This window comes from Rhinolophus hipposideros (assembly GCF_964194185.1).
Source record: "Rhinolophus hipposideros genome assembly, chromosome: 9".
NCBI classification, from domain to species: domain Eukaryota; kingdom Metazoa; phylum Chordata; class Mammalia; order Chiroptera; family Rhinolophidae; genus Rhinolophus; species Rhinolophus hipposideros.
The window spans coordinates 6305854-6328241 of NC_138055.1; the positions used below are offsets into that span (position 1 = coordinate 6305854).

A 22388-nucleotide genomic window follows, 5' to 3' on the forward strand; every position below is an offset into this window, starting at 1 on the left:
TATAGAAGTGACTGATGACATGGACAGGTCAATATATTGAAAGAATTTATTACGTTTCCCAAGAGGGGGCATGCCACACCACACAGGGCCACAGGGGAAGTATTAGGTTTTGGTCAGGCAGCTGGAACAAACAAAGCAAGGGGAAATCCTAGCCCACAGCCTTTACTGGGGTGTGTGTGTGGCAAAGGCAAGGCAGTAAACAGCTTAAGATTGGCCAGTTTGAATAATTCTGTGGGTTTTGGGCTCTAAGGGTACCTTGCCCTGTTATCTATCTTTAGGAACTAGCTAAATGTACCTGGCATTTTCTGGCAGTCTCTCCCTGGGTCTGTAAGCCCTCCCTTGGCCCCCCAAGATGTCAAAACATGAGATACTGAAAATTAAAAATGATTAATACAGCCACCCCCACCTACAAACAGACCCTCCAGCCTCAGTCAAACTTTTAGATGACTACAGCCTTGGCCAACATTTTGAATGCAGCCTCACGAGTGACTTTAAGCCAGAACCACCCAGCCTGCGCACTCCCAAATTCCTTATCCACAGAAATAGTAAGAGATAATTATTTTTGAGCTAATCACTTTGGGGGTAATGGATTACACAGCAATAGACAACTAAGGTTGGGGCAGGTGATGAAAAGATGAAAATGTCAAAACAGCAGCAATAAATACGATCATATCAAAATACAGGGCCATGAAGAATACCGGAAGTGCTGGCAGGGCCCACAGGTGAGATGTTTCCTGCTGCTTCAGAGTGCCCAGAAGCAAATCCCATGCAGGTTGGCTTTCATACCACGTTACAATGAGGATTGTTACACATTTAGGGATAGTTTGGTCTCACATCAGAAAGGCGGGACAGTGGTAGCTCCTGCTCGAGTATAACAGATGTTTTCCCCCCAATGTGGATTTGAGGTTGGAATTTCTGGATGAGGGCAAGGGGAAGTGGATGACTAATTTCTCCCAGAATTCGTGGTCCTGCCTTTTCATTTTTTAATAAGACCATAAAACACGTCAGATGTTCTCTTTGCATCTGGCTTGAAGGTATATACATATGTGCTCATAGCTTGTTCCGTATAGTTTTGGCCAAACAACGTGTGCTGTCCAGCTGTGGCCCCGCCCTCCCACCTGCCCAGGTGTCCTGCCGCTTGGGTGTGAATGCGCCTCTCCCTTACCGTTCCTGATCCCGCACTGCTACCCAGCTGCTACGTCCACAGCCCACAGGCACCGGGCATTTCTGTACGTGGCATCTGCACGTTACCACCACCCTGCAGACTGCAGCATGTTGCAAAGGAGAAGTTAGAAGGCTCAGAGCTACTACCTTTTGAGCACCATGTCTGTTTACGTTTTTCTCATTTTATTTTCACCATTTCGCGTTATTATTATAAATATTAGGAAACCGAAGTTTGAAAATGCCAGGTCCATTTCCCACAGTCACTTGCATGTATAGGATGGAGGCAAGATGCAAATTTACTAGATCTGATTTGTTAACGTACAAAAGCCCAACCAAATTACATTTGGACATGTTTCTTCTCTGCTGAGGAGCTCAACAGCAGAGAAGGCAAACACTAATTTACGGAAAAACAGATGACGCAACTATTTGTCACAGACCTCCAGAGTAGTTTTCTAACATTCACCTTACTGGTAGTGTTTGTTGTTTGACCCTTGAACTCTCATTCTCCATTTTGTAAATAAGGAGAACAGGAAAAGGAGCCTAGACTTGGGTAAGGTCCCTCAGGAATGCACAGAAAAGCCTGGATGGAATTCACTTCAGGGCTCCTTCCTCTCTAGCCAGGAAAGCCAGGGTTGAAAACAGGCCCAGGGAGGGTACTCATTCTTACCCTCCTACTTGTGGTGACCAGCCTGATTCTAACCTATCTGGGTAGTAGTGGTACCCCCTCTACAACCCAGAGTTTTAAGCATGCTTCATTTAAGAGGGATGGTCTGGCTTTTCAACATAAGTGAGCACTTACTCTGTTAAATGGTTTCCATTATCTTGCTGTATCCTCAAAAGTATCTTTAAAACTTACAAAAAATTTTTTCAATTACAGTTGACATTCAATAAAAAGAATCTCTTCTAATTGGAGAATTATCTTCCCTCTGACCCAGGTACGGGAAGAAATCCAAACAAGAATATACATCTTTCCAAACAAAAGCAAAAACAAGTTTCTTTTAAAAAACTTATAAAGCTCAGAGCAAGGAACCCAAAACTGAAAATCACTTACAAGAGTAATTTGACCCCTCCTATACGTTCCTGAAGGACACAGGACTTATAAACCCCGAATTTCAAGCCATCCTTGGAGGACACAAACCCTCCAGATGCTTTCCTTCCTTCTCTCAAGCTAATTCTTCAAAAGCAATAGCAGCAGAAAGAGCAGGAAAGGGACAGGGAGGACGGGAGAGAGGGATGGGGGGCGGGAGGAACAACACAGACATTCCCCTTCTAATACTAGCACCTTTTCATCTTGAACTTCCTACAGCTCCCCTAAAAAATAAGAGGAATAACTCATTTCACTTATACTGGAAACCAAGTTCTCAGGGCAATAGAAATGTGTTTTCATATGCTTCAAGTCACAGTAAGAAGAATGCAACATAAGGGGTTGCTATTTACTCATGAAGCAAATGGTACCAGGATTAGAAATGTTATTATACATTCCTATGGCTTCTGAAATTTGATCTTTAGATCTTAATGACACAATTAAGGGAAAACAAACAGGAGGACAGAGGATCTTGCTAGGGCTTGTCATTCCTCAAGTACGTTCACCTGTCCTTAATTGTCCCTCTCTACCGTCATATTTGTTTCCACTGTGATGATGTGTGTTCCAAATGGGAGAAAATTAAGCTAATAGCCAACAGCAAGTGATCTTTGGATGCGAGGCAGACACATCTTTCACACTAAAGCATAGTAAATAGTACAAAATTAGGGCTCTTTATTCAGAGTTGAATAAGGCACAGCAAAGGGAGGGCTATGCTGTCTCCATGGCAACAGAAAATCTCATAAATGTAAAGACCTTGGCAGGTCTTTACAGAAGTCAGGCAGACTCTTTCTGGTTCAGGAGAAATGTTTATTTTTTTGGTTTTTTGGTTTTTTTAAAGAGGGTGCAGCTCACAGTGGCCCATGTGGGGATCGCACTGGCAACCTTGGTGTTGTTAGCACCAACTGAGCTCACCGACTGCCCAGGAGAAATGTTTTTTAACTTGAGCAAAACCAGGCCGCCTGGCTAGTGTGGAAGGCTGGCTGGCTGTACGGTCTCTGGTCAGTCCTGGAAGTGCCTGGTCAGCGTGTCCAGCAGCTCCTGCTTCTTCAGCCCACCCTTCAGCCCGTACACCCTGCAGGCTTCCTTCAGCATGGGCACAGTGAGCTTACCCAGTGTGCCCTTGCTGACATGGGCTTTCAGTTCTTCTTCGGATAATTCCACCTTGGGCCTTTTGCTTCTAGAACCTTCATCATCTAGAGAAAAAGGTCAGGAGGGAAGGATTGGAAATGCTACCAGTGGCATGCCGGCTACCCTGCACAGGGTCCTCATGGGATCTGGGCAGCAGTCAGTCATTTTCCATAAAGCTGTGATGCCACCCAGAGCACCACGGGGAAGACGGGTGTCTTGACAAGGCGGCGTCACGTAAGTGTAAAACGAAACTATCACACCTAGAAGGGAGTGAAGAGTCGTGCGAGTATCATCCGTTTTCCCCAAACTTTCTCACTGTCAATGAGCAAGTCACTCATTCCTTCTCTCCTGCCTTCCGAAAGCACTTACAGAGCACCTGGTAAGTACCAAGGCGCCATGCTAGGGGATAAGGTGCAGGCTGAGCGATGAACAAGTAAATCACTGGAACACACACAGGTGTGAAGAGCTGTGAGCAGTCCACATGGCACAGGAGTCACCTCTGAGGCAAAAAGGAGACCGCACCATGGCCGCCACCTACCTTCTCAGCACTCACGTCCCTCATTGGCTTTTTTAGGCCAGCAAGGCCCACATGTGGCTTTACCTGACCACAGCCAGCCAAAGGATTACAGCCTAAACCAGAACTATTCCCAAGTGGTGAGGAACTCACAATGGGCTGTCCTGAAACACGTGAGGGTCACAGGAGAACACTTTGGATTCAGCAGTAAGAAAAGAGACAGTCCAACAGAAAAAATGGTGAAGGCCCCAAACTGGAAGTGCATAGAAAACAATGTCCAAGTCATCTACATTTCACTCATAACTGGAGTATTACAAATCAAAACAGGATATAATTTCCCCTCTGTTACTTTTTTGAGAAAATTAAAAAAGTATGTGTAGTCCAAGATTGGTGAGAGTGTAGGGAACACAGCCATCCCTTCTTGGATAGGGTATAACCTGTATCACTGGATGGCAATTCTCATCAGAATTTTAAATGTTTACTCTTTGACCCAGCAGTTCCAGTGCTAAGAGCTTATGCTATGGATCTGCTCACACAAGTACACGATGGTGGTCCATGTTCACTGTACCACATGCCCCAATAAAGTTCTGGTTGAATAAACTGTGCACTTCTATCCAATGAAGTACTCTGTAGCCTTATTTTTTTAAATGAGGTAGTAATGTAAGCATGCGTATAAATAACTGTCCAACATACACTCATATAGCTGAGTAACAAACTAGAAAACAATGTGAATACTATTCCATTTGTGCTGAAACATGTATGTTGGTATGTGTTAATATGTAGGTTAATACAGAAATTTCTGAAGGGTCATAATCCTCTGATAGGACCATAAAGAGAAGTTTTTGAAATAACCTATTAGATGTCCACACTCAGTTCCTCACCTTGTTTTCGCTTGGGAACTTTTCCCTCGGGATTATAATCTGGTGGGTAGACAAGTTCCTTAAATTCATCCACGAGACAGCCCAGTCTTTTATCCATTGCTTCAACCTTGGGCACTAGAAAATCAAAACATAGGAAGAGTGGCTTGGCGAGTCACAAACCCTGCCTTCCTGTCCAGTTCCAACTGTATGGGGACCAAAGGAGTAATCACCTCACGGGGACGGGGGGTGGGGTGTGGGAGGTAGGGGACGCGTCCATGAGGAAGCAGCTGACCGACCTGGCCATGAAAACATTCAACAAAGTCTTTCTAACATTTCCCAAGTACCTTCTAACAACTGCATCTAATGAGCACGTTCTAGAGCGAAGCACCCTTCTACATGCTTTCTTAACCTCTGGGTTAGGTGGCTTTGTCTCCCTGTTTTGCAGAGGAGGAAACAGAGAGGTTAAATGACTTGCCTGAGGTCCAACAGCTGGGAAGTGGTAGAGCTGAGAACTGGGCAAGATTCTGGGGATTCAAGCAAGAATCTGTGACCTGAGTGGGCTTACAGTCTAGTAGGGGTCAGGAGAGGGTAAAAAGAGAAGCAATAGAGCCAGACAATGCCATGAAAGAAGGGATTGTACAGGACACACTGGAATCTTGGAGGCGGTAGGAAAGACTTTCTGGAAAGCTGATCTATTCCAAGCAGGAGAAGGCACAGGGGTGAGAAACAGCAGGTGATGTATAGCTTTCAGACAGGGTGTGAGGAGGGCAGGACCAGCAAGGAGCCGAAAAGGCAAAGATAGTGAGGTCACGGAAGCCTCGAAAGCCTGGCCCGGATTTCAACCTCATCATAAGAACAGTGGGAAAATACTGACGGGCTATGAGCAGGCAAGCGAGCGAGAAGACCAGATTTGCATTTTAGATAGATCACTGACAGCTGTGCCGAGTATGAATTGAAGGCAGGTGAGACAGGCTGAAGCAGTGTGGGATATGGGGTATAAGCATGAAAAGTGATGGAGCCAACAGGACCTACTGATGGAATATGAGGTGTGGGGTGGGCGGGGGAGGAGCTGAGCAGTTGGGATGGCAGGAGCAGTCCCCAAGACCAATTCAGTAACAGTGCCTACCTCGTAGTTACGAGGATTAAATGAGTCCGCACATAGGACAACAGTGCCTGGCATAAAGTACACAATAAATGTTACCGGTTAGTTTTTTTAACTTTTGCCATCATGTAGTCATGGGGTGGCCTCATTCAGAGGCAGGTCTCAGAAGCCTGGCAGTCTCCTCCTCTCACTGCAGAACCAGCCAAATCTGTTCTCAGGCAGTGTAAGCTAGCCTAGAAAATCTCTCAGACAGAGATGGGTTGGACAACAAGGTCAGGTCTCTAGAGGGGGCTGAGAAACGCCTCCACATTACTGGTCCAGAGTGGGATGGATAAGGAAGCCCGCCATGATGAGAGCTTCTCAGCTCAGCCACACCCTCTCACATGTCAGATCTACGGCTGCTTCGGGCTCCATCAAGTCCAAAGCCAAGGCCTCCAGGTTCCTGAAGTGCTGCTGCAGCACGGGGTTCTCAAAGCTGTCGCTTCTGTGAAAACAATAACAAGGTAAATTAATTTAAAACTAAAAAGTTAAACATTTAAAAAAAAATCAAATAAACCCAACTGAGATAGCTCAAGTCCGAGGTGAGCTAAAAAAAATGCCCCAAATAAGGGAGCTGGGAATCTTGTCTCTTGAGTCAACTTCTCTCTCTCCAATTTTCAATTTGTTGTCTGATACTCGAGATCCAAAAGCTAATTTAACAGCAGACAATACCGGCCCACCTGTCTGTCACTGGCAGCGGTGGGCAGAGATAGAAATGGAGGAGGCAGAGCCATGTAGGTACAGAGAAAAGACATAGGAGAGACAATGGAAAATGGAGAGTAACGGGCCCGAGGACTCTTTCTTCCCATACTCAATAGCAGCATGGGAGTAAAAAGAGCAAGAATCTAGAGTCAGAAAGACCTAGCTCTTTGTAGCTGTGTGAGTGGGCAGGCTGCCTCACTCCTCTAAGCCTCAGTTTCTTCATCTGTAAAATGGGCACGAAACCTAGCTTTCAGTGTTCTTATGAAGAATAAGTAAGATAATGGAACTGTGTCTAGAACAGTGCCTGGCACAGGGTAGAATCTTAATAGTGCTTCCATCTGCCCCATAAAGGACACCAGGAGGCTACATTTGGAAGGGAAGGTATTATTTGTCCAGAAGTCAGCAGAGACGGGGAAGTAGCCTAGAGACAAAGATGGAATGGGAAATAAATTATGTTTGGTGTAACATCATGCAGGTTCTCAGAGATGGTGTATGTTCACGTGAAAGGGAATAACCTGAATTATATGATTCTGTTAATCCTGTAACAATTTACGTTGGATTTACTTCCTTTTACTCATTGTGTGAGTAAATCAAGGAAAAGACTAACTAAGAATTTTTTCCATACCACTGCCTTTTTGAACTTGCTCAACTAATCTGGCTTTCTAAGCACAACACAACAGGTCAACCAGCTGTAAGCATTTAGCACAATTCCAGAGTCTTCAATATAATACAAGACCTTTCGGTCTCTATACACCAGTAGCTGTTAAAAAGTAATAACCTATCAAGTTAACTGAAAAGACTAAAATCCCATTCTCTTGGTCTATGCTTAACTTAAATTTCCAGTAAGACATTCAACTCGAGAGGCAGTTCCAGAAGAAAGCCTGCGACTGACCCAGTACTCACTTGTATTTGAAGCGAAGCTTCTGAACAATAGCCTTCATCTTGTCTACCTGCTCCGGGTTTGCCAGGACTTTTTCAGTGACGGGCACTTTCCGTTTATCATCAGCATAGGGTAAGAAGACAAGATGGAAGCCTGAGGAAGGGAGATACGTTTTCTGAGATTTGACTTAACAAAAAGTTTCAGTGATTGAGTTGTTTGTCTCTCTGCTCCAAATTCACCCTTCCATGTCCTGTGATGCTGGGGATGAGACCCTGCAAACCCCATTTCTCCTTTACTGGCTGATTTTTGCTACCATCTGCCTAGCAGACTCCCTCCAGAGGGCGACCCCAAGGCAGGAATGCTCCTTCTCATATACTTCCTGTTCCTGTCACTATTGCCCCAGCTGCAGCTCTTCACTGGCAGTGGCAGTTGGTTCCACTTCTAGCTTTTGTGATCCACCCCGAGCCGGCTGAACAGTGTCCTGTCCCTGGGGGGCTCAGTCCCAGCTCCATCAGACCCTCCTTGGAGCTCCCAGCTTTGTTCCCCCACCCTCTACCACATGCTGAAAGGGAAGAGGTGAGGGTTATCAGGCTGATCTTGTTCCAGTTATTGGCTGGTTCTACGAACACTGAAAATCTAGATACTGGAACCAACGGCCGCAGGCAGCACTGAGCAAGAAGAGGAAGGAAGGTACAAGTCCCTTCGCTTTCCTCTGCCCTGCAGTCTCCCTCTAGCACCCATTCTTGACAGAGTCTCACCCAGAGCCAGCTGGCAAAGGAGAAACTGGGTTTCGAGAGTCTCAGCCTAAGGCAGCACAGACATTAAGGGGTGAATTTGGAGCTAAGAGAAAATAGCTTAATAACTGACACACAAAGCTATTCCTGAGCATTCTGATGACCAGGGTTAAAAATATAATATGTTCAAAGAGTTACTTTATAAAGTGAATATTTATTAGCATGGGTAAAGAAGGAAGACGACCATCTCTTGGCTACTCTGTGCCAGGCACTTATATTTTATTAACTTGTTTCAAATGTGAAATAGCCTTGAGAGAAAGGTGTTCCAGAATGCTCATCTTTGCGGATAAGGAACATAAATGGAAAGGTTAAATTATTTGCCCAAGTTGGCCAGTTAACAAGTGGTAGAGATGGGCCTGAAACAAAAGAAAATAAGCTTTCAGCACATAGCATAAGATAAAGTCAAGACTGACTTTAAAATCCACGGTGTTTCCACTATACCTCACTGCCTTGGTGTATACAGGAGAAACCAAACATTAACCATTACAAACGCTTTAAGTAAAGAAAAGTGTCAGTGGAAAGTCCCCATGAACCTGTGTCAGTAACCTGCAAACAGTCCCTATGCAGTCAACTCTCACCCATGGCCGCAGAGCTGCCTTGAACAGTTGTGCATGCTGTGCACTGCACAACTGTATTTGGCAGCCTTGTGCATCAAATTCACCTGTGAAATCTTAAAAACACATACTTCCCAGGACCCATTTCTGGAGACTCTGGTACAGTGGATCTGATCTGGAATCCCATGTGTAAATCCAGAGCCTGAGCAAGGTTCAGAAGCACTGAAAATATCTCTTCCACATACCTGGGGGAGACACCTGAAATTTCTGGTCATCCAGCTCCTCTTCCTGTGGCATCAAGGCCACAAAATGAGGGGGAATGTTCTGGCGGGGGGTGTATCTGCACACTGCCACGACCTGCTTCTCCAGACACTTGGTGAGTAGAGCATTGAACAGGGTGGAGCTTCCTAAAAAAGAAACATCCCAGGGGCCTACATCGTAAGGTGTCTCCAGCATTCTGTCCTCTTAGCCCGTGTTATAAGCCTACAATTTCTCTTCCATTTTCTTAAAAGGGCTTATGATACTTCAATAGGTAAGGGGTGATGGGCCTAGAGCTGAGGGGAAAGTGGGGGCAGCAGAGGCATACCAAGGAAGAGAAAGGAAAGGAGTAAGAGACTGGATGCCTCAACCACTCCATTCGGTAGTGTGAATTATTAATGTCAGTTCACTTTTCCTATCCTACGGCTAATGACATAAGCCCCAGTTGCTAATGAAAACCAATTAGGTCAAATCCAGGGGGTTCATTAGCTATAGCACAGAGGACTGTCGGTCTGGACAGCAGAAAGAAACACAATGGCCGAGTTCATGTCATCTTTAATTGCCAACACTAGGGAAGAAGTTTGTTGTTCAAATTCTATCTATCTGATGCCTCAAAGAAAGAATTCCATAGGAAGTAAGTTTTAAAAACACAAATTCCATATGCCCTCCTGGATATTCACAATGCATATCAGCATATTATAGGTCCTAAAGAAATCTCAGCTTTGTTTAATCCCACGTTTCCAAAATGTATTTGATCATGAAACACTTTCAAAATGCCCCAGTAACACACCCTACAGTTTCCAAGCAGCTCATTCAGGAAATGCTGCTCAGTCCGTCGTCTTCTGAGCTCCTCACTCACTTGGTCTGTGCCACTTACCATTAACCAGGGACTCCTCGGGGTACACAAACAGGGAGGGCCTCAGGAAATGGTGCTTCTTCAACATGATCAAGGGCTTGAAGCCAATGAGAATCAAACCCGGGTCATCAAACCGTTTTAGCTGTTCCGTTTCCTCTTTCTCGAGTACAATCTGGCGATTCCCATATATCTAAAGGCAGGGGACAAGGAGGTCCACATAGAGATACCACTAGCAAGTGACACTAGCAAGTCAAAACCAGCCTTCTAAGGAGAAGGAAGATGGCTCACCAGGGGTATCTTCCTTTACCACGGAAATTAACTTTTACTGAGTGCCTGGCAGGCACTTTATCACTTTACATTTGTCACTCACCGTATCTTCTATGACAATCCTAGGTGGTAGATGTTAATTAAAACTGTTTTACAGATGAGTGAACCTTGGGGCTCCGTGGCTGGTAACTTGCTCCAGGTTATACAACTGAATTGGGCTTCAGACCCAGATGTGTCTGGTGCCCAAGGCCACACATGTACTCCTTCCCTCACTTAACATGACAAGCGCTCAGCAGCATCCCTGACACACAAAGGATGCGCAAACCATACCTATGTATTGAAAGGACCTGTGTCAGGTAGCGTGTTGGGTCTCAGTTAGTGTGGGAGGTAGATATACACACAAAGTAACACTTCCGGACTTTGATGTTTACATTTTGATCCTAGATATGTGATTAATAACAGCACTTAGTAACAGTCCAATTTGAGTTTTCTGAACAAAAACAGAGCCCTCGAGGTTTTTTTTTCTTTTCTTTCTTTTTCTTTTTTTTTTAGGCACATTGGATCAAAAAAGAAACTCAATGACTAAAAGAGTTACTTCCTATGAATAAGCCAACAAGGAAAACGAATTACTTCCAAAATGAAAAAGGAAATTTCTTGTTCTCTCCTTCAGAAAGCAGGGCAAAATACTTTGGCTTTGAAATTTGTGCTCCAAAAAACATCTTCGTAGGTAGAATCAAAATAATGTCTAATTTTAGCCACTTAGTGGAAATATCTAGATGTCAGATTCTCTCCCACATTTTGCAGAATCAAAAAGGAAGGATGATTCATTTGATTTTCATTTTAGATATCAAATCCTCCCACAGATTGAACAAAGATGAGAAGATGAAGAAAGATAATTGTTCTGCATTCTAAGTTTGTCTTTTAGATTAAGAAAGGCATACGGGAGCGCATGTGTCCTGGAAAAACACACTTAAACTAAATAAAAGTTAAAAAAAAAAAAAAACAACGAAAGGCATACATGTATCATTTCAAAGCACAGAAAAAATTTGGTGTGTGTGCCCCCCAAAAAAAACTCTCCCTAAAAAAAAACCTGTGAATTTCACACTTCACACACTGTTCCCTAGTTCACTATAAAGCAATTTCTGCTATTGTACCTGCGTAAGGAATTTCACTGTAATTAGCATGTGCTGAGTGACCAAGTTTTCACTGACATCTCTTTCAAACGCTGACTCTAACTTTCTAGCTCTCAAGGTATCACTGATCTACTTGATGTAGCCCTAAAGGGTAATGACTAGGTGTTTTAGCAGCTTGGCTAGAAAGATACGCACACGAAAGTTATTTAACTGGTGAGGCTGATCAGTGTGTCCCCTCCCTGTTCACTCTGCAATGGGACAAAATTCAGTAAGAAGGCAGGCCTACCTGAGATCTCTTGGTGTCGCTAGGCAGAAGCAAGCTGCCTGTGTTTACACTAAATGTCCGGGTCTTGGTTTTCACTGGTTCGTTTGTTTCCCGATAAAGCCTGATTGGAGGAGGTCTGAGAGCCTTCTGGACCATGTTATAAATGCCGACAGTGAGTGCTATGTCTTTGTTGAGCTTAAGCTTCAACCTAGAGGAGAGAAAAATTTAAAAAGCATAGACTGAAGGATTATACTTTCCTATCTAAAATTCCTTCATGGCACCCAAGCCTTGTTTTATTCTGATAATCCTAAACAAGCTCTTAGAATATAAATATAACACATTTTAGTAACGCAGTAGAGTTTGCTGTAATACCATCTCAGAGTCTATACCACAAAAATTAGTTTCAGGATATATTAACTTTTTAAAATAATGATAAAGAATGCACTATAAAATGATTATTTTTATCGAGCCCAGCACTATACCAACCCCTTTCCAGCTTTTCTCATTGAATCGTCATAATAACCCTGTAAGTACTGTATTAATCATGTTATTTCCGCTTGTCTAGTATCCCTCCCCCCCTTTTTAACAATGAAACCCCAATTTTTCTTTGAGAACCACCCTTCCTCCACTGGAGCTTTGGGGGATGTTAATTCAGGTGCCATGCCCTGCCCTGGCCAAGCGATGGGCTCCCTGACCCAGGCTCCAGCCATCACACCTATTCTCCTGAGTCTGGGTCTTAAGCAGTGACCAAAGAAGGATCTTGTCAGAGGGGATGCTTTCTGACAGTGGCACTCCAAAGACACTGTCATTAGTTCTTGCTATCCAGATTCCTGGTGCGACCCTCCTTCTTTTACTACCCACCCTATTCAGGATTTTGTTTGAATATGCTGAAATTAGTCAAGAGACACCCAAAAACCTTATTATTGTTCTTCTTACAAATGAAAACATTGAGGCTCAGAGATGTTATCTAACTTGTTTAAGGGCAGGTAACTAATAAAAACTGGTGTTCAGACTCTGGTATCTGATTCAAAGCTCACGTACATTTCCATTATGACATACTGCTCCAGAATATTTACACCAACATCTTAAGGTGCAATAGGACCTCTAAAAAATGTGTTCCATAATAATGACAATGTGCAAAATATTTACAATATGATATTGTGGGGGGAAAAAGCACAACACAAAAATAACTCATTTACACATTCTTTTCAAGCACATGTGGAACATTCTCTAGGATACACCATATGCTGGACCACAAAACCAAAGTCTAAATACATCCACGGGGCAGCCGGATGGCTCAGTTGGTTAGAGCGCGAGCCCTCAACAACAAGGTTGCCGGTTCAATTCCCTCACGGGATGGTGGGCTGTGCCCCCTGCAACTAGATTGAAAACGGCAACTGGACATGGAGATGAGCTGCGCCCTACAACTACAGTGAAGGACAATGTCCTTGAGCTGATGGGCCCTGGAGAAACACACTGTTCCCCAATAAAAATTTTTAAAAAAAGTTGAAATACATCCAAAAAGATTGAAATCATACCAAGTATGTTCTTTAACCAAAATGGAGCTGCTAAGTCAGAGATCCTCAACGGAAAGAATTCTGGGAAAACTCAAATGTTTGGACATTAAGCAATACATTTCTAAATAATCCAGGAGGTCAAAGAAAAAAATCACAAGGGACAGTCAAAATTATTTTGAACTGGATGCAAGTGAAAACACAACATATCAAAAGGTATAGGATGCAGACAAAACAATGCTCAGAGGGAAATTTATAACTTTAAACACCTTTCTCAGGAAAAAAAGAAAAGTATCATATTAATAACCCAATCTTCACTGTTGTGGCATGTTCAGTAGTAAATATTGACTTTAAAGAAGAGAATGTTTTAAAAAGTTACAGCTTAGTTCAAAGGTATGCTGGTTCAAACAGCAGGAAGAACACTGTTTGGCCCTAACTGGAAACGTTGGTTCCGGGAGCAAGCATCTAATAATTCTCCAGATCAATCTGGTAACGCATGATGTGGCCCACAGGTGTAGTAGTGACAGATGGCATGACTAACACCCACCAACCACTTGGTGGCTTCCTGCTTTAAATTGTTCTGGCTTATGAGGTGTTAACTCAGTTGTCTGAAAGGCTGCTGAAGGAAAGCTGACAAGAGTGTAACCCATTAAAAAACTGCACAGTCTTTAAAAGTAATTTTTTAAAATGATTGTCCTCTAAATTGTAGCATCCTGGGGAAAAGCACTGGCCAATGTGGTCCACTCTGGCCTCGGGCTTCAAGTGACCTTGGTTCTATTTCTAACCCGAAAGAGCAAACTATTACTCCCCGACTCTGTCTTAAATGTTCACATTTATAAACTAAGGTACCTTTCGACCTTGAAATTGTCACAACTCCCAGTAAAGATGAAATGAAGGTGAAGTTACAGTATAACCTGGCATGGCTGATGTTACCTTGCCAAAGAAAATGGGGAAGCCCACCGTGCCAAACAAGGTGCTTGACATGTGTCACTTCATCTGAAATGTCTTCAAGTTAAGAGATGTTACTAATGGGGAGGTTTCAATCCACCTCAAAGGGTCGTCGTTAAAGATTAAATGAATTAATTAATATGTTCACAAAGAGCTTAGGACAGTGCCTGGCACACAATAAACCACACGATAAAATAATTCTATTATTTCGTTATAGCAAGAACAAGTGTAATAATTTTCTAGGCCTTCAGCCTAAGGCATTGTTAGTTCTCAGACAGCTGTATTATTACTCGTATCAAGGGTCCTATAACAACTCTTCCACAAAAAAACAATAGCTAACATTTATAAATAATCACTATGTGCCAAGCGCTATGCCTTGTTTATCCCATTTGGTCATCACAGCAGTCCTATGAGGAAGTATCCGTTTTGCTCCCATTTTACTGAGACTCAGAGACGTTACACGTCTTGCCTCAGGCCACACAGCAGAGGCCCAGGACTAGAATTCAAGTAGTCTGACTCTGTTATGTACCCTGCCAGCCTCACCAAAATGTACAGTACATGTCCAAATTGTGGTAGTAACAACATTCCATCATTTCAGGAAGGGGGAAGAGGAGATAGGGTGCTTGTTCGAGGAACGAGAAATAGTTTCTGGGGGAAAAGGAGAGCAATGACAAAACCACCACTATAGCAGTGAGCTGGTTCCTGGTTTCCTTAAAATAATTTCATGAGTTTTTCTAAGAGAGTATCAGTAATCTCTTGAAAACTGCTCAAAAACCACCAACGGTCATACTTCCCCACATCAAGGAAACTAGTCTAAAAGGAAAGTTCTTTAGGAAGGAACACTGAGGAGCCCTTGGGATTCTAACGCCAAAACTCTCTAAAAGAAGATAATCTAACAATCTGGTTCCTCCTGGTCTCAAGTTTCTAAGAAATCAGAAATACACAAGTTTAACAACAATGACAACAACTAACTTTTATCAAGTTGTTGCTCTATGCCCAGCACTACTGGTCCCCAACCTACAGACAAGAAAACTCAATAAACTAGTGAGTGGGACACTGTTAGGCCACAATGGCTTACCCCAAGGAAGTGGGGGGCTATGTTATTTTGGAGAAATAATATCAGCTTTTTCCAGAGAAAGAGAAGCAGGTAACTTGCACTCTTCTGAAATTAAGCAAGTTTTTTGAGGAACACAGTGAAGGAGTGGAATGGCCCAGAGTTAAGTGGCCAGGGAGGTCAAAGCCATGCACTGCTTATGACCAGAGACTTATGGGCAGTGGGCCCAAACTCAGTGCCCACCGGCTGAGCACGCGCTTCTTGGTCTCCTTTGCGAGAACCTTCTTCAACAGGTCTCCAAGCTTGCTCGATTCCTCAAAGTGAATGCCTAGGTCCTCATCCTCTGCCATGCTGATGATATCTCTGTAGAATAAGGATATGTCAAAGCCCCCACGTTTCTTCAAGTGCATCAAGTCAAGGAAGATACCTGGGGCAAGGACAGACCAAACAAAGTAAGGTGAAGCAATTTTCAGTCAGACTTTTCTTCAGTTAAGCTCAAATATGCTTTTAAAAGCTCCTGAAGCACTAGATTAATATATCAGGACTTAGAGAAAAGTGGCTGAGGGAATCAGCTGCTATAATGAGTTCAGACAACTTAGTCAAATAACCACCATACATGGAGGCATTAATGTCAAGAAAAGCTTGCTCTGGTAGAGTCCTGCAGACAGATAACAGCCTGGCCATTGTCAATGGGAATGTTACACAGCTGTCTCCTCCAGCTTCACCTCTTTCTTTCACTTTACTCTGAATGGTGAAAAGCAAATGTTTGACATCAGCTACAAAAAGCCAATAAAATTAAGTGCCAATTTAAAAGACCAGGGAAAATGCCAACCTGTGTCACGGAGATCCCCAGCTTTGGTCCTGGCCCTGCTGGCTTTGGCACTGTCATCGCCATGGGGGTCATCCTCATTGGTGAACAGCATGACCCTCTTATGGCTCATCTTGAACTGGACATCACTGAAAAGGTTGGCACAGACCCACAGCACTTCACTGAGAGAGTAGTCACATCCACAGCCAATCAGGTCTTGGAAATGTTTTTGCCCCTGCTGCCCCTTAAACTGGTCAAGTTCTCGCACCCGTTTAGCACCTAATCAAAGACAGGGAGTCAAATGGGCAGAAAAGTCAGAAGAGCGTCAGCAGCCACCTTCACAAGGCTAACAGAAGGGCCTAGTGTCCCTTTCTCCCTTCAGAGCTGTTTACCCTACACAGCAAAAGTCACATCCCAGTAAGAATCCCCATGCAGGAAAGCACACTCTTAGTCAGATGTCATCTGCTTCCTTCTCCACATCCCTCTTTGCTCAGGAGAGTGACCTTCTCATGTAAGGGAAAAGTTGATCTTAGAATACTGCTGACCTGGATTATCCAACTCCTGTAAGACGTAAATATTTTTGAAATTCACTGAGTTCTTCTCCTTCTTGGTACCATAGAACACTACTGCCAAGAGATCGCGATCACTGCTGATGATCTTATTGGTGTACACACTCTTGATACACTGGAAAAAATAAAAATTCAATTACTACTTAACTCGTTACCACTAAACTTAAACTCTGTAAATGCCTGGCACATACATAGTAGATGCTCGATATATATTTGCTGAATTTGTACATGGCATTAGAATAAGGCAGGGCCTCTCTCTACCTTCAGGAAATTCATGAATCAATGAGAGTGATGGGCATACCTATTACACTGTAACAAAAAGCAGAATGTGGTTAAGTATGTAATAGAGATCTAAGCAGTCCCTACCATAAAGAAGCAGAGAAATAAAAACATCTATATACTCAGTGGGGGAAAAAGCCCAGTACTGGATGTTAGTCTCACTGATGTCACTTACTTAATTGGCTGGGTTTGGACAGGCCACGTGGTCTTTCAAGTAGCTTTATACTAAGAAACAGAATTTACATATATAAAATAATTACGTGTATAAGATTTTAAGCTAACGATAAATATATGTTACCTGAAAATAAGTCTATAACTACTAAGAGCACCTTTTGAAATAAAATTTGCTTAATTATACATTTGAAGACAACGATAGTCCAGGAAACGTCTATCTACCTATCCAAACTAATGTCAGCATCTGGTAAACCAGTGTTTCCTAAGAGTCGGTCAGTCTTGGCAGCCTATTTAATTCTGGGGACACTGACAAAATTAAGTTTCTGAATCTGCAAAGCTGAGGAATAAATCAACCATGGAGACCCACTCCACATCCTGCCTGAGCCTCTAACCGCCTTCCCCAAAGCAACTCTCTGGTTAAATGCATAGTATGTCTAGTCATTGACAATTAATCTGCACGGCAAGTAGTCCTTTCTATAAATATTTTAATAGACTCTTTGAGCAATCTACCAAAATTTGGTGAGGGCTTCTTAGGTTCTAAGAATTAAAAATACAAAAACAAACGTAACTCAAAGGGGATTTTAGGAAACGTTTTTTATTGTTTATCAAATACATTATGCTCATCTGTGAAGGTCTCATTTCCTCGCTACATAATATCTCTATTTTCTTCTAGGTTCTTTTGCCATCAAGGGCTCCACGATGGGAGTGGCCGGTTAGCTCAGTTGGTTGGTTAGATCATGGTGCTAATTAAAACTAAGGTTGCTGGTTCGATCCCCGCATGGGCCTCTGTGAGCTGCGCGCTCCTTAAAAAAAAGGGGTTCCACGAACCCTTTGAAACTACGTGTAAAACTGTGAGTATATCTTTTTGGGGAGAGGGTACAAAACTGTCATCACATTTTAAAGAGAGGCCCATGGTCCAAAAAAGGTTAAAGCAGTACTCCGTCAAGAGTGATCTCCAAAGCAGCAACATCAGTGTCACCTGGGAACTTGCTAGAAATACAAATTCTTGTTCCCAACTCTATACCTCCGGAATCTTGGGTAAACCCTGTAGTCTGTGTTAATAAGCCCTGCTGGTGATTCTGACGACGGATAAAGTTTGAACACTCCTGCTTTAAAGTTAAGGACTGTTTTTATCAGTTGTTTTTAGATGCAAGATATTCTTTTGTTTGTTTGTTTAAACAAGGAAGAGATTTATTTGTGTCTCCCAAAGAAGTCCAGATGCAGACCGTCCAGGACAGGTATGGTGGTTCCATGGTCATCACAGCTCCCAGCTTCTTCTGTGTTCCACCCTAAAGATCGTCTCCTGGTCCAAGATGGCTCCTGGAGATCCAGTCATCATGTCCACATTTCAGACAAGCAAAAGCCAGATGAGAGTCTGGAGAAGCATAAAGCATGAGCCTCCCAAAAGAGTCAGCTCATTTAAGGAACTTTCCTGGAAGCGCCACCAAATGGCTTCTGCTTGTAACCCTTAGCAACCCTTAACAAACACTGTCCAAAGACGAATTGTCCATTCTATGCCTTCTCTTTTGTCTGGTCACTCAGAAATATAATGTTATCAGCTATGATTGTTGTTGCTTGTCGCCTCACATTATTTTCATCCGTGTATTCACCATAGTCTACTTTTCCTTCCACATAAATTCGAGACTCCTTTTTCACATACTGATATGTTACATCTCTGAGGCCTGGTCGGAATACTGAAATTCTGTGCCATGTTGTCTTTGGACTGACATCACCCATCTGGTATGCTTCATTGTCTCCGGATTTCCACATCTCATTTGTTGCTAGAGAAAATATTGTGATTGGGTTTTTCCCTTCCACCTCATGACAGGGTCCTGACCCACTTGCCCAAGTAACTGCACACGATTCAGGGCTCTTTTGAGAACCAAGCTGCTAGCTACTTCAGACTCATGTCTTACGAACTGATGGAGCACCTGGAATACAGGTCTTCGAAACATGGCTTCTATTTTGGTTTTCCTGCAATTTAATCTTTAGTCTTTTCCTGACGTTCTAGCCCAGATGCAAGATATTCTGATTTGCCAATTGCAAGAACTGTTTGTGTACAAATTAGAACATGAGAAGCTTCTGTCTTGCCTCCACCAACCTGTATTCTCTATGGATTATCTATTCTATATTTCATATAAATGTAATCATATAATATATGACCATTTGTCTTGCTTCTTTCACTTAATACAATGTTTTCGGAGCTCATTCACCTGTAGCATGTATCAGTACTTCATTCTTTTCTATGGCTGAGTAATAGTCCCAGTATATGTATAAACATTTTGTTTTTGCATTCAAAATGTTTTGAAATGAGACAGAGGTGGTGGTTGCACAACATTGTGAATGACTAAATATCTTCGAATTGTACACTTTAAAATGGTTAATTTCATGTTATGTGAATTACACCTTAATTTAAAAAACAAAACTATTTAATCTTCACAACAACTTGATGAGGAAGATATTGTAATTTTCTCCATTTCACAGATGAAAAAATAGAATGGACTTGTTCTCCAAAACTGCTACTCTTTTTCAGCTGCAAGTATAGGTAGCCATCCTGGGAGGCTAACCACCATTTATCATTCACACACAAAATTTTCAAAATTTGTAAGTGGTATTAATACTTTGGGCTTTGTTTGTTTGTTTAATAAAAGGGTAGTCTTACCTGGATACTCATGTCAAAAGGAGTCAATTCATCTTCATCCTGAGATTTAAACATGGCACTAGAAGCATCAACCAAAAAAATCAAACTATCTCTTCCTGAATATTTATATTCTCCTACGGGGGAAGAAAATGGAAGGAAATGTTTGCCTTTGTGGTCACATTTAACATGTTTATTATTCAAATAAAACAAGTAGAGAAAAGCCCAGTAAGCAAAAGTATAACCTGAGGAATTATTATAAGATAAACACCCTTAAACCCACCACCCACAACAGGAAATTGAATCTTACCAGTCACCCCAGAAGCCCTCTCCACGTCCCCTCCCAATTACAACGTGCACCCTCCTCCCAAGAGTAACCACTATCCTGGCTTTCAGTAATCATTTCCTTATTTTTCCTGTTTTATCATCCAAGTAAACATTCCTAAACATGAGTTTTGAGTTTTAAAAAAGTGTTTTTGAAGCCTCTTAATCGATAGGTACCCCCTCCATCTTTTGTCTCTTATAACTTATTTGGTGAAGAATCAGGATGTTGTGCCATATATAGTCTGCCACTTTCTGGGCTTTGCTGACAGCATTCTTTTGCTGTGCCTCTTATTTCTCTTTATTTGTCCTTTGTGTTACTGTGTTGGCTGAACACATAACATAGTCCTCTGTCTTTCCTACTAACAACTTAGAGAGGCTTCATCAGATTTGGGTTTTCTTTTTTCTTTTTCTGGCATAATTACATCACGGGTGATGTATTTCTCATAAAAAGGCACATGCTGTATGGTTGTCTCCCTTTTTGACACTGCTGCTTAATACAATAATTACCCGTTTTTTATAAAACAATATGACAATATGTGTTAAGAGCCTTAAACAAAATTCTACCTTGGCCCAGGGAATTCTACCTCTCAAAATAAGATATGGAAAACACTTAGGGAAAATTTTTCACAATGTTGTTTATTAAAGTAAGAAATTGAAAAGAATTAAAATGTCCTCCAGGAGGTAGAATGAATAAACTGTAGTACATTTCAAATGAGTTATAAAGACTACGTATATGTAGTAACATGGAAAGATGTATCTCTGATAAAGGAAAAAGGCAGAACACAAAATTATGTATATATGTTTAAAATTCTTTTTGGAAGACTGGTGTAAATTAAAATTTAAAAATGTGTATGTACTATGATTACAACTATATAAAAAAAATCAGATACAAAGAAAATCAAATATATGTAGTTAGGAAATATGCACAATGAAAGATATATGAAAGGAATATGCAAAACGCCAAAAATGCTGGTAGTAGTTGTGTTAGGGTGGCAAATTATATAGATTATTTTTTACATCTCCTATATATTTCTCAATTTTAATAAAAACTCTTAAAATTTTTCTACCCAGGACTTAAATTAACCAGTATGTAGATGACATGTGCCTCTTATTTCTCTTTCTTTGTCCTATGTGTTACTGTGTTGGCTGAACACATACTCCCAAACCTGGAGGGTATGACACTTGTAACTGTGTTGCTAATGTTTACTCTTTGGTTGTTGCAGTTATTGTAGGGTGAAGGCATCTTTATACTGAGGTCCTAGAATGAGTAAAACTACTTTCCTGGGTGAGGAAGGGTATTACCTGAGCTATCTAAGGTGACAAAAGATACCACTGTTCAGGGTCACTCACGGGGGCTCAACAGATGTCAATCTACCAGTGCCCAGCAAAAGTTTAAGGTTGGGAATGTCCCACAGACTAGGGTAGGTCAATGAATAAAATAGCCTAGGGTAGCTCTGCAAAGTTCAAAGGGAGAAAAGTGTCTGAGAGCCTGTGGGGAGAGAAGGGTAGGCCACTAGACAGCAAAAGACAACCAGCAGAGATAGGCAGAGAAGGTGTTTCTTCCACACACAGAGCAGTACATGTCAAAGTCACCTACCACCTCCTTCAAGGCTCTCCTCTTCTTCTTCTTCTTCATCGTCCTCGTTTTTGTAATAAGACTCCCATCCTGACATATTGGCTACTGCTCTCTAGGTGAAAGAAAGTTAATAAGATTGGTAACAAGCAAATTTAAACCTAAAAATACCGACCCCTAAGTTCCTCTGAGATCTGTCCTAAGGGCTCCAGGTTACTCATGAGGAATGTGGATGCTGGATCCTACTGCCTCGGGAGCTCTCGGTAATTGAGATGCACAAGTAAATGGGCACGGGGATCATTCCAGCAGCCTCACTTTACCTATCCCGTAAAGATGCTTCAGGGCCTGTAGTGGGCCCAGCGTGGCCGCTTTGATCGATGTGGAGGTCCCGTTCCACCTCCGGCACCATCTGGACTTGAGAGATTCTCGCTCCAGGGTACTCCGTCCTCTAGCGGACCCATTTGCCCTCATCCGGGCCCTAAATCTCCCCCAAATACCAGCCATGCCCGGGGGGCGGTCTCAAACGCAGGCGGGCCTCCGAGGCCGGGAGCCGCCTGCCCCAGGAGGAAGGAACGGGGAACAGATGCTGTCCCTCGGCTCAGCACACTTCGGACTGATGCTGCCCTGCGGCGAGGCTAGGGGGGCGCGCAAGACAGTGGGCGAAGCAGGACCAGGTCTGTCACGGCCGGTCCACAACACACACAGACGGTTGCCACGTACCTGGAGCGCAGGGAAGATCAATTTGGACAGAAGGCGGAGCGCCAATGCACGCGCGGGCTCCAGTTCTCGCTCCCAATCAATGCCCCTTACGTCACCACGCAGCGTACGCACTTTTTCTGTCCAGCCGCCACGCCCACTCCCACAACCTGCTTTCTATACTCGTCCCTAACACCACCCAGTCCGCAAA

General features: G+C 42.9%; 1 protein-coding gene and 1 pseudogene across 3 annotated transcripts in view; both read right to left on the minus strand.

Annotated features, from left to right (window-relative positions):
* Positions 1 to 2898: 2898 nt before the first annotated feature.
* Positions 2899 to 22388, minus strand: part of XRCC6 (X-ray repair cross complementing 6) — a 44085-nt gene continuing 24595 nt past the window's right edge. The window contains exons 1-13 of one of the 2 annotated variants that reach the window (XM_081060775.1): positions 22202 to 22378; positions 21506 to 21596; positions 19609 to 19721; positions 16470 to 16608; positions 15949 to 16203; positions 15360 to 15543; positions 11622 to 11808; positions 9957 to 10125; positions 9067 to 9228; positions 7497 to 7626; positions 6236 to 6336; positions 4772 to 4885; positions 2899 to 3441 (exon numbers count right to left, since the gene is read on the minus strand). In XM_081060775.1, coding sequence (XP_080916901.1) covers positions 3248 to 3441; positions 4772 to 4885; positions 6236 to 6336; positions 7497 to 7626; positions 9067 to 9228; positions 9957 to 10125; positions 11622 to 11808; positions 15360 to 15543; positions 15949 to 16203; positions 16470 to 16608; positions 19609 to 19721; positions 21506 to 21581 — 1824 coding nt within the window. In that variant the 5' untranslated portion in view covers positions 21582 to 21596; positions 22202 to 22378 and the 3' untranslated portion in view covers positions 2899 to 3247. Of the gene's footprint in view, positions 3442 to 4771; positions 4886 to 6235; positions 6337 to 7496; positions 7627 to 9066; positions 9229 to 9956; positions 10126 to 11621; positions 11809 to 15359; positions 15544 to 15948; positions 16204 to 16469; positions 16609 to 19608; positions 19722 to 21505; positions 21597 to 22201; positions 22379 to 22388 lie in introns of those variants that run through there. The other variant, XM_081060776.1, reaches the window with a different exon arrangement.
* On the minus strand, positions 17536 to 18901 carry LOC308502678 (single-stranded DNA-binding protein, mitochondrial-like; annotated as a pseudogene). Its single transcript has one exon. The product of its transcript is annotated as a single-stranded DNA-binding protein, mitochondrial-like (transcript).